Source organism: Zingiber officinale, chromosome 8A (genome assembly GCF_018446385.1).
Source record: "Zingiber officinale cultivar Zhangliang chromosome 8A, Zo_v1.1, whole genome shotgun sequence".
Lineage (NCBI taxonomy): Eukaryota > Viridiplantae > Streptophyta > Magnoliopsida > Zingiberales > Zingiberaceae > Zingiber > Zingiber officinale.
Window position 1 is genome coordinate 137,556,123 of NC_056000.1, and position 12,181 is coordinate 137,568,303.

The window sequence follows — 12,181 nt, forward strand, 5'->3', positions numbered from 1 at the left end:
ATTATGATAGGGAAGAAAAAAAAATTGGAAGACTTCCTTTACTCGAGGAAGGAAAGGAATAAGTGGAAGAAAATGTGACTTTTACAATTGTTTCCACTTATGATGATTTTACTTTTGATTATAATTAAAGTTGTTCCATCTTGAAGTAGTATTGACTCAACTTTAGTCAACAAAAAAACAACTAACATCGAAAGTATTCAAAAGTTGCTCCAAGCTGATACGACTATGGTCAATTCGCACCTTAGAATGTTCTCAATTCAACAGAAGTGATATTGGTCATTTGTATATCGTAGTTTCATGAGAAAATATAAACAGATAAATTAGAATATGTAATGACCTCTTAATTGAGAAGGTATATGATATCATCATAAGGTCTGGGATTCGAATTTTGATAAAATCGAGATAAATATTTTCTTTATGTGTTAATCACTATTCCAAAATCTAGTAGTCATCCGTGATTTACCTCCTCCGTGTTGACCTTGAGACGGATTGATAAAGATACTAGGAACAAACGTATTCATCTTTTATCATCATAGAGCGAAATATAAAGAGGGGTATTCTCAGTATGAAACTATGATTGAAATATTTTTGAAAGAATGGTGTTCTTTTATCTATATGTGTATGGGGTGTATTTTTTTATTGTCTACCTACTTATTCAAAAATAATTACTATAGTTTTACATACTAATCAAACTCATTTAAATATTTAATTTAAATAGTAAACTATCTATTTGGTTCCACGTATAATTTTGTCTGTTAGCTGGTATCCGATCTTACAACTGGATTAATTTCTTATATTCCTCTATTGTGTAAAAAAGGATATCTATATATATCTTTATAATGATATAATATTATCCATTTTAAATCTAGATCCTCATGATTTTACTTTTGGGTTCTATCCAAAAGGTTTCATGCAAATGAAGATATCATATATCCTTTTAAATCCATGATCTTTCCCAAATCTTTTCAATGTGAGACTTTAATTGAATTCCAACAATTCTCTTCTCAAACGAAAAACCACAATTATTCTCATAATCCGAGTCTCCCCGGGAGCATCCGGTCACCCTGACATGTTCTAGGCCTCCACGCAAGCATCTGTATCCGGTCACCTTGACTTGCTTCTTGCCTCCCTGCGAGCATCCAGTCACCATGATCTACTCGTCCCCCTGTAAGTATCTAGTCACCCTGACCTCCTCCAAACCTCCCCATAAATAGGGGTGTAAATGAGCCAAGCCGCTCGTGAGCTATTCGAAACTCGATTCGATAAAAGCTCGTTTGAGCTCGTTTAATGAGGCTCGTTAAGATAAACAAACCAAGCTCAAACTTCACAATATTCGGCTCGTTAGCTCGTGAACATATTCGTTAAGCTCATGAATCAACTTTTAAATAAAAAAAAATAATAGTTTTGATATTGAATTTATAGAGTTTACACTCTACTTAAAAAAAACATAGATAAATATATTAAATTTATTTATTAGAATAAAATTATAAATTTTAACAAGAATATTATAATTTTTAAAAAATATATAATTTAGATTTTAATGAATATTTAAATTTATAATTTATATTTATTAAGTTCGGTTAGGCTCGATAAAACCTCGAATAAACTCATGAGTCATGAATATATTCGTTAAATAAAGTTCGAGCTCGACTCGATTATAAACAAGTCAAACTCAAACATCCAAGAGTTCGGTTCAGCTCGGCTCGATTACACCTCTACCCGTAAGCATCTAGTCACTCTAACCTACTCCAGGCTTCCCCGCAAGTATTTAGTCACCCTAACCTACTCCAGGCCTCCTCGCGAGTATCCGATCATCCTGACATACTTCGGGGCTTTCCCGTGAGCATCTAGTCAACCTGACCCGCTCTGGGCCCACCCGTAACTTCGTTCAAAGCCGTCCCACATGTTATCTGGTCTGGACCCTGACTCTGATACCAATTGTTGTGCCAAAAGGATGTCCACATATATCCATAATGGCATAATATTGTCCACTTTGGGCCTAGACCATCATGACTTTGCTCTTAAGCTCTACCCAAAAGACTTCATGTCAATGAAGATATTATATATTTTTTAAAACCTATGATCTTTCTCAATCTATTTAATACGAGATTTTAATTAAATCTCAGCACCTCCCATTAATGTGGGACTTTAAAGTAAATCTTATTTGAAGAATATTTAATGTAGGACTTTGATAGGAGAAAGTATACCTTGTATGAGATTTAAACTCCCGTTGCTTGGGAAAAATATCATGCCTTGATTACACAAATATGGTAGAGTATGTGACTTGATTAAATAAGTATTGGTGTAAAATACGGTAACAAAATAATAATTAAATAATAAGGTTATTTGAAAAATAATCTTATTAGAATTTTTAAGAATTTTCTGAAATTTTTCGGAGCTCGTAAGATATATTTTAAGAGAATCAAATATTGGGATGTAAGAAAGTCTGTTTGGAATACCCAATTAAATTGGGAGTTGATTGAACAATTTAACCTAGGGTTTAATTAAAATACCTAAGATTATAATATTTTATTTTTTTATTTATTTTCTCTTCTCTTCTTTTCTTTTCTTTTCTCTCACGAGCCCAATCCCTCTCTTTCTCTCCCTCTTTGCGCCAAATTCCTCTTCCTCACCCCTGATCCCTCACCTCTTCCTCTCTCGATTCCTTTCCTTCCCTTTTCTCTTTGTGCTACACCGACCACCGTCTGCATCACCTCCGCCCATCATGGGCCGATGATAGGTCCCCGTCGATCTCTACGTCCACCAGCACCAGATGTGGCTGCGACGAGGGAGGAGGCCAACTCTCGGCCGATCTTCTTCTCCACTCGATCCTCCGCCTCTTCATTGCGATCTCGCTGCGTCACTCGTCCCCCGTGCGTCGCCACCCTTATTGAAGCCACAGATCGGCGCTAGCCGGCCATCAGCTACCCGAGCCCTATCGCCCGCCCTCTCTTCCTTCTCGCTGCCGATTTCCTCTTTCTCTCCCGATCCTTTGCTGATCTCCTTCATCTCCTGCCATAGCTCCATCCATAAGTTTTGACAGCAGCTCCCTTGTTGTCACCTTGGAGGTAAACAACTAAACCTAGTAGATGATTTGAATGGTTGATCTATGATTCTCACGTGATGCTGATTTGTGGTTATTGTCTTGGAGGACCAGCGATTTCGTTTAGTTTCAGCTACAAGTTCCGACAGTAAAACCCTCTAGATAAGTTCCCGACAACAAGCTTTTCTAGTTGTGAGTCATCAGCGGAGTAACCTGCTGTTGGACCGCGTTGACCGGCTAGAAGGGGAGTTGAATAGCCAAAAAAAACACAAACACAAAGTACCATTCTCGGATTTTTAAAATAACACTTGCATATAATTAAAGAAATAAAGTAATAAACCAAAAGAAGAGGCTCACAGACTTGCACTACAAGAAATTATAGATTTAACCACACCTAATAGACAACAGTTTTTTGAAAAACTGTTGTCTTTTTGTCATTTAATAACGGTTTTATTGAAAACTGTTGTTGTTAGTCGTGTTTTTTTTTAAAAAGACAATAATGTTTAAAAAACCGTTGTCTTTGAGATACATAAGACAACGGTTTTTTAAACATTATTGTCTATGAGATATCTTTATTTGACATACGACAACAGTTTTAATCAACCGTTGTCTATTAGTGTTGCTTAAAACTATGTTGAAACTATGTTGTCTATTAGTTTTAATCAACCGTTTAAATTTGGTGTCTAAAACTATGTTGTCTTTAAAAATTATTTTATAAAAAAATAGTCAAACATAGTTATTTGCCTATTTTCATTGATGAAGTGAAATTTATATCCCTTAATGTTTATCTCTATGATAAAATTTGTGGTCTATTTTAAGATGGATGGATTTATTCAAATAGTAAGGATAAAATTACAATTTTGTACAAAATATATGTTGCAACAACTATTCTTCATTAATTTCGTTTTCTTTTTACCACATCGCGCGCACCGCCACCAAAAACCCGCGCTAACCCTAATCGCGATCTTCTCCACATCTCTTTTAGTCAATTGTATATCATTTCCTTGAAACCACATCTCTTTTAGTCAATTGTATATCATTTCCTTGAAACCACACTGCCAAAGAGCACATCATCAGAAGCATCATGAACCACATATCTTTCCTACAACCTACGTGCCATGTATTACATATATCTTTTTCCATTCTTCCACTTTCATTATCTTCTGTCTTCTTAAAGTTTGAAGTAAACTTTGAGGGCCCAACATTGTCAATGTGTGCAGCATCTTTAGCCAATTGTAATTCTAAATCATCATCATTTTCTGGGTGGGCATCCAAATCTTTGAACATAAGGCTTCCTCTGGCATCTGAATCTATGTTTAAAATGTCACTGCTAGCTGAAACATCTGGATTTGCTGGGTTGCAAGGATCCTTTCATTCTTTTCATTTTTGCTAACTTCCTTGTCTCCTTGCAGCATTGTTTGCTTCATAGATTTTTCCAGCAAACAAGGATCATGAACTGCCTGTGGCATCTCATCATACTTATGGTCTTCACCTGGTAGTTGATTTGCCCTGAATTCATTGCAATCTTGTGAGAAAGCACCGCCTGCTTTTGCATTATTGTGTTCTTCATATAGCATAACTCCAGTTTCTTTTCGGTTCATTGAGTTTCCTCCAATTTCATCTGTATCTTCATCAACTACCAGCCCAGATACAAATTTCTGAGACATGGATGACTCTTTCTTTGAGCATGGTTCCTACCTAGCTTCCTTCAGGGTTTCCACTGAATTTCCATTATCTTCTTTTATTTCAAGATGTGTCATGAGCTTGTTTTTCTTGTCAATGATTTGCACTTATATACCTCCACTAGATGTTATTCAAACATGATAGGCACAAGATTTTGGTCATCTATGAATGTAAAATAAGATCAGTATGATATTGGAAAATTAAAAGTGTCAAGCAATCTATATAATATATTTTTATCCATTTGACTTACTTTCTAAGATATGCAATATGACATTGTCTTGACTGTTGAGAATTGTTTCAGATTATGAAGCACCATATATACATCTGCTTTATCATTTTCATCCAAGGAAAGGATTTTTTTGATTGTAGGGTTAACATTCTGTAGCAAGAACATGCTGGAGTAACATACAATTTTATATATTATTCAATTGCTAATCGACAGAAATTTTGCCAAGTTTTAGTCTTTTTTTATTCTAATGCTTTAATAGTTTCAGTGGCACTAGACAACCTCCTAGCTTGTAGAATAGCTTCCTCTTGTAGTTTCTCAATATACTGAATATTAGAGGATTTCACCATATATTGAATGTTAATTGACAAATTGTTACCTCAAGTTTCTCATAGTTGCCTGCAGACTAGCTTCCTGTTTCTTTATTCTTCAATGAAACAATAGTTGCCTCAAGTTTTTCAATATGCTTGCTTGCTTGACAAATGTTTGATCTGCTTTTGGTATTCATTAATAGTCCTATCTTTGAGCTAGAGTTCACGTTATAGTTTATTTCAAATTCATCTAAGGTGGTTTTGAACCCTTCACGTTTTTGCACTAAACCCTTCCCTTTCTTCACATCCATAGATAGTTTTTCTCTTATTAGCATATTCACTTATTTTAATAATTTAGTTACTTGATTGTATAGATTGTATGCTAAGAATATCTTATGTTTCTTGTTCATTGTGTTAAGATCTTGTTGTATACTATACAATTGTTTTGAAGGTAGGTGTTATCTCATTTCTAGCTGATTAGTACTTATAACAAGAATGGACAAAGAATAGATGTCAAAGGATAGACTATCTAGTGAATATGATATTGGAGTAGAGTCTTTCTTGCAATTTGCACTGGAAAACGCTAACGATCCTAATGCAATACCTTGCCCATGTGCAAGATGTGGTAACATAAAGAAGAAAAATGTTGAAACTATAAGGGCACATTTGTATTGTAATGGTATAGATTTGACATATCATACATGGATATGGCATGGGGAAAGAACTATGACAGAAAACTCAATGAACAGTAATGATCGCGTGGGGCAAGATGAATACAAATATTTTGCCGAGGAGCCTATAGATATGGTGCAAGCTGTATATGATAGTTATGCTGAGAATCCAAGCGAGTTCAATAAGCTACTTGAAGATGCCGAGAAATGTTTATATCCTGGATGCACAAAATTCACAAAGTTATCTGCAGTTGTGAAATTATTTAACTTGAAGGCAAAATATAGTTAGAGTGATAAAAGTTTTACCGATTTAATTATTTTGTTTGGAGAAATGCTTCCAAATGACAATGAATTACCTTTATCTTTTTATGACGTAAAGAAAAGCTTACGTGCATTAGGGATGGATTACGTGAAAATTCATGCTTGTCCTAATGATTGTATCTTATACCGGAAGGAGTACGAAGATTTTGCCAATTACCCTACTTGCGGGACATCAAGGTGGAAGTTGAGCAGCAAATCCAAGATAAAAGAAGGAGTTCCTGCAAAGGTCTTATGGTATTTCCCACCCATGCCAAGATTTCAAAGAATGTTTCGGAATAAGGCGATATTCAAGGAGTTAACCTGGCATACTGATAAAAGAATTCATGATGGATACTTACGTCATCCAGCTGACGCACCTTCTTGGAAATTAGTTGATCTCATGTGGCCTGATTTTGCTTCTGAGCTCAGAAATCTGAGATTGGCTATATCAGCAGACGGGATTAATCCCCACAGTTTGTTGAGTTCTACATATAGTTGTTGGCCAGTTTTAATGATCACATACAACCTTCTACCATGGTTGTGTATGAAGAGAAAATTTATTATGCTCACTTTGTTGATATCTGGTCCTAGACAGCCAGGAAATGATATTGATGTTTACTTAGCACCTCTGATTGATGATTTAAAATGTTTATGGGATAAAGGTGTCGAAACATATGATGCATATCGAGAAGAAAGTTTCTCTCTTAAAGCTGTTCTGCTATGGACAATCAATGATTTTCCTGCATATGGGAACATGCCAGGATGTGTTGTGAAGGGATATCATGCATGTCCTATTTGTGCAGAAAAAACTTATTCGACAAGGTCGAAACATTGTAGAAAAATGTCATATACAGGCCATAAAAGGTTTCTACCTTTATGTCATCCTTATCGAAGGCAAAAGAAGGCATTTAATGGGAATCAAGAATTTAACCTTGCACCAAATCCATTGAGTGGCCATGAAGTTTTGAAAAGAGTTGAAAGAATTAATTATCAGTTGGGAAAAATCAGCGGAAAGATATCATCAAAGAGGAATGATGGAGAAACATGTTGGAAAAAGAAATCAATATTCTTTGAACTTGAATATTAGAAAGAGCTACATGTTCGACATGTTCTTAATGTGATGCACATTGAAAAAAATGTCTGTGAAAGTCTCATCGGTACATTATTTGACATTCCAGGAAAAACAAAGGATGGAATCGCAGCAAGATTAGACCTTATGGAAATGAATTTAAGAACTGAACTGGCACCAAGGATTGGGGAGAAAAGAACGTTTCTGCCAGCTACCTGTTACACTCTAAGTAAAGTTGAGAAAAGAAGTATTTGCAATTCTTTGTCAGGAATAAAGGTCCCTGAAGGTTACTCATCTAATGTTAAAAACCTTGTGTCGATAAAGGATTTGAAACTTGTTGGCCTTAAGTCACATGACTATCACACTTTAATGCAACAATTGCTTCCAGTGGTTATTCGTGGTGTCTTGCCAAAACATGTCAGAGATACTATCACTCGGTTGTGTTTCTTCTTCAATGCATTATATAGTAAAGTAATAGACGTTTTAAAGATGGATGACTTGCAAAGAGAGATTGTAATGATATTGTGTTTGCTTGAAAAGTATTTCCCTCCTTCATTTTTTGATATAATGATTCATTTAACCGTTCATCTCGTGCGAGAGGTCAAATTGTGCGGACCCGTTTGGTATAGACACATGTACTCATTTGAAAGATACATGAAGATTTTGAAAGGTTATGTGCGCAATCACAATCGACCTGAAGGGTGTATAGCAGAATGTTATATTGTTGAAGAGGCTATCGAATTTTGCTCAGACTATCTATCTAATGTCCACACAATTGGGATACCATCAAGTCATCACAAAGTAGAACGTACTAAGCCTTTATCGGATGCAATAGTGCACTCCGCTAGGCATGATGAGTTGCAACAAGCACATCGTTACATATTGACGAATGATGATGAGATTGATCCTTATATCGAGTATGTTCTCTAACTTATCAATACTTTTATGCAATTTGAATTCATTCTATTGGTTTATTTATTTAAAATAATTCTATTAGGGTACACATGGTGGAGTTGAGAGCAAGATTTCCTCAGAAAGCTAAGTCCAAAAAATGGCTACAAGATGAGCATAACCGAACATTTATTAACTGGTTGCATGATATTGTACGTTCCAAAACTACTATGTATTAGCATACATACAACTCTTGGTATCTTACGCAAAAATTTAAAATTTATTATATTGTTAACTATAGGTTGAACGTGCAGTTGACCATTCGACCTTTCAAATATCTGAAAGATTAAAGTGGATAGCGCGTGGACCTAGCAATAAAGTGTTAAAGTATTCTAGTTATTTGATTAATGGCATTACTTATGCTACGAAAGAACGTGATGATGTACGAGTTGCTCAAAACTCTGGAGTAAGCTTAGTCGCAAAGACAATGCAAGTTGCCAGTGCAAAGGATAAAAATCCAATTGTGTCGGACATGATTTTTTATGGAGTTATTGAAGAAATATGGTTACTTGATTCCACAAATTTCAAATTCCAATGTTCAAATGTAATTGGGTGGAGAATAATAATGGTATAAAAGTAGATGATCTTGGTTTCACATTGGTAAATTTGAAACGAATTGGATTCAAATCAGATTCTTTTATCTTGGGAAGCCAAGTGAAGCAAGTATTTTAAATTGAAGATCCTGTATGGAGTATTGTACTTGCAACTCTTACTAGAGAGTCATTTGAATACGCAAATGGGGATGAATTGGAAGACACTATAGTCCACTATCAATCTTTTACCAGAGAGTTACCATCAATGGATGCTTACGGAGTAGATGATAATGAACCCCAATGCCTTCGTGAAGATTGTGATGGGACTTGGGTTGAAAAATGTTTAACCAATTATATTTTTCTTTTGAAGATATGTTTGTAGACAATATTGATATGTATCTTGTTTTTGAATATTATTTTGTGCACATTATGGTATTTCAAATTTTTATCTATGTATGTTGATTTTCTTTTGTAGGTGAATTTCTTATTGTGTATTTTTTTTCAAGTATTGATATGTTGTTTCACTTTTTTATCAATAGATTAAATTTGAGCTCTATGGCATCCTTTGGAAAGCTTAAAATCAAATCTGATGGTGATGACACAATTCATGCTTCAAGCAAGAGAATAGGACAACCTGCAACGATTGGGAAGGGCAAAGAAAAAATTGCATCTACATCCACTAACAACGGTTTAGAGGTTGAGACAATGCTGGAATCTACTGACATTGAAACAACAAGAACATCTAGAGGTCGTACCCATCTGGATAAGCTTACTAAACAAAGGGTTCAAGGAATTCGAAAGGAGGTAAGATTTAATAAACTTGGACAGCCAGTAGGAGAAACTGCTGTTGAAATGCAAAGTTACATTGGCTTGCTTGCTCGAGAAAAGGTCAAGATATCTTACAAGACGTGGAAACAAGTTCCAAATGAAGTTAAAGAATTGATATGAGAATCAGTTAATGTAAGTAAGTTAAAGAAATTTTGTTCAATTATCATGTTGCAAAATTTAATTGTCATATCATGGCATGCATGAAAAGATGAGTTAAAGACAGTAAAACAGTATGAATTGCCTGTTGTTCTTGCTACTCCAGCATTCAACAGTATGATTTTTATATATACAAGTTAAAGATTGGTTTTCTATTTCAAGTTGCTCTGCTGCATTCATTTCAGGTTTAGATAGTTCAGTTGAAGGTTCTTCAATTTCACAAGGTTCTGCTTCCTTTCTTTCAGCTTCGTATGCTTCAGTAGGTTGTTCTTCTGTTGTTCGTGATTCTCCTTGTTCCATTTCAGCTTTAGATCCCTCAGTAGGTTCTTTTTCTATATCAGTGGGGTTTTCATTTGTACTTAGTTCTGCTAGCTTTGTTTCAGCATTAGCAACATGTGACTCTGCTTCCTTTTTAAGGAAGTCATTTTCTGTCTTTGATTTCTCTAGAGAATTACTGTCATACTACTAAATCACATTTAGTGCATAGATAATACAAAACACTCAATGATGAGAATGCCTTAAACTTAATGAATGTGTGTATTGTTTCAATGCTAGAATAATTTCCAGAAATTGTGTTTGCTTATGGTGTCAATGATGAATATAGGTACTAATCAGTTTATTGTATTCTCAATTGTGTTTTATAGCTGACATATGATGTTCCCCCAAGTTGGAAGAAGGGATGTTTGAATTCAGCAAGTAATAAGTGGCGTCAGTTTAAATCCCATCTCACTCAGACATTCATTTCAAAGAAGCTTGACAAACTCGAAGAGTTGGATGAACCACCTAGTGGCTATGGTCTTGCAAGAGATGATTGGATTTCTTTTGTCAGGACTCGCATGTCTGACGATTTTATTGTAAGTTTAGTCTTTTGTTCTTTCAAAATAAGTAGATATTAAGGTAAATGATGAATTAGTAAATTTGATATGTGGAATGTTTCACTTGACTAGAAACTAAGTGAACAACAGAAGGAGAAAAGAAAGAAGAACATATACCCCCATCGTCTTGCTCGTAAAGGATATGCACGATATGCTAAAGAAATAGTAAGTATATATTTCTTATAAAATTCGTATAACGGTTTTGTTTAGCATTTAATAATCATTCTTATTTAACATATATCATTCAATTATTCTTGTTCTTAGGCAAATGAATTATGTGACGATGATGAAATCAATAGAGCTATTATTTGGAAGAAAGGAAGGGTTAATAAAGAAGGGAAATTTGATGGCCAAGAGTTGAAACAAACAATAGACAAGATTGTGAGAAGCTATGAGTAAAAATCAATTATTGTATTTCAATGAAACTTTTAAAGTAATTTTTTTTATTTGGATGGCAGGATGATTATATACAACAGAAGCGTAAGGGTACACTCAAAATTAATGGGACAAAAGAAGATATTCTTACCAAAGCACTCAATTCAAGAGAACATAGTGGACGTGTGAGGGTTGTTGGAGGTCATATCACTCCATCATTGTTCTTTAATGTTAGTAGATGGAAGACTGACAATGTTGATAGAGAGCTACTGATTGAGCAAAAGAGAGAGTTGGTGGAGGCTAGAAAATTAATTCAAGAACAAGATACACACATTCAAAAACTTGAAGCAATTGTCTACAAAAAGGGTGCATGGGGCAGTGACATTGATGACAAAGGAAGTTGCTCGGTAAAGTTACCTCAACAAAATGACAATAAACTGAACACCGATAAGACTTTCTCCAGTTATGAAGAGTTCAATGATGTCGAAATGCAAGTTGTGGATAAAGAAGTTGCTTTACAGCTATATAAGTTGTGGTTATATTTATTATTAAAATAAAGAGTTAGTATAATTCAATGACACAACTATTTATCTTTTAGGGTAAATCAGTTAGTTTGACATTGGATTCTAGCACAGACATTGTTGCATATGGTACAGTTGTTGAGGTCATTAGAGTTAATCACTCACTCCATGGTGTTCCGTTACCCAAGAATTGTATGTGTGTATCCATCGATGAAGCAATGCAGAAATCAGCATGTTTGCCAGTTCCAATTCCCAATGAATGTGAAACTATTGGTGATGCTGTTGGAACCCATGTGGCTTGGCCAAAACACCTGCTGATGCTACGACAAAAGGTACATCTAAGATAATATTTCAAAGTAAATATCTGTGAAACTATTTAGTATTGCACCTATCTAAAAAGTTTACACTTACAATTATTAGAAGCGTCAAATGAAGAAAACGACACATGTAGAAAATAACCAGACTTTGTCATCAAGTGTGCCAAGATCATTGCGCATGGTGTATTGTTATTGTAAGCGTGCTCTTGAGAATGGAAGGAAATTATCAATTGCCTTAGATCATAAGGTATTTCAAGATGATTATGAACTGAACTTGCATCTTGAGGACATTAGTGCTTTGTATCACTTGGAGCCAATTTCA

General features: G+C 34.9%; 1 protein-coding gene across 2 annotated transcripts; it reads left to right on the forward strand.

Moving 5' to 3' along the window:
* The first annotated feature begins 2,584 nt into the window (after positions 1-2,584).
* On the forward strand, positions 2,585-11,967 carry LOC122010387. 2 transcript variants are annotated; one of them, XM_042566902.1, is made up of 6 exons: positions 2,585-3,068; positions 9,327-9,747; positions 10,416-10,625; positions 10,719-10,811; positions 10,911-11,027; positions 11,105-11,967. In XM_042566902.1, the coding sequence occupies exons 3-6, from the start codon at positions 10,608-10,610 to the stop codon at positions 11,576-11,578; spliced, it is 702 nt and encodes a 233-aa protein (XP_042422836.1). In that variant the 5' UTR covers positions 2,585-3,068; positions 9,327-9,747; positions 10,416-10,607; the 3' UTR covers positions 11,579-11,967. The 2 variants fall into 2 exon arrangements, with proteins under 2 accessions (XP_042422836.1, XP_042422837.1); XM_042566903.1 differs by lacking the exon at positions 9,327-9,747.
* The last annotated feature ends 214 nt before the right edge of the window (positions 11,968-12,181 follow it).

Bases quoted from the DNA above. Each gene is read 5' to 3' on its own strand.
- LOC122010387 (XM_042566902.1), top strand. The intron at 10,812-10,910 runs GTAAGTATATAT...TCTTGTTCTTAG, and splicing joins CACGATATGCTAAAGAAATA to GCAAATGAATTATGTGACGA. The intron at 11,028-11,104 runs GTGAGAAGCTAT...TTTGGATGGCAG, and splicing joins AACAAACAATAGACAAGATT to GATGATTATATACAACAGAA.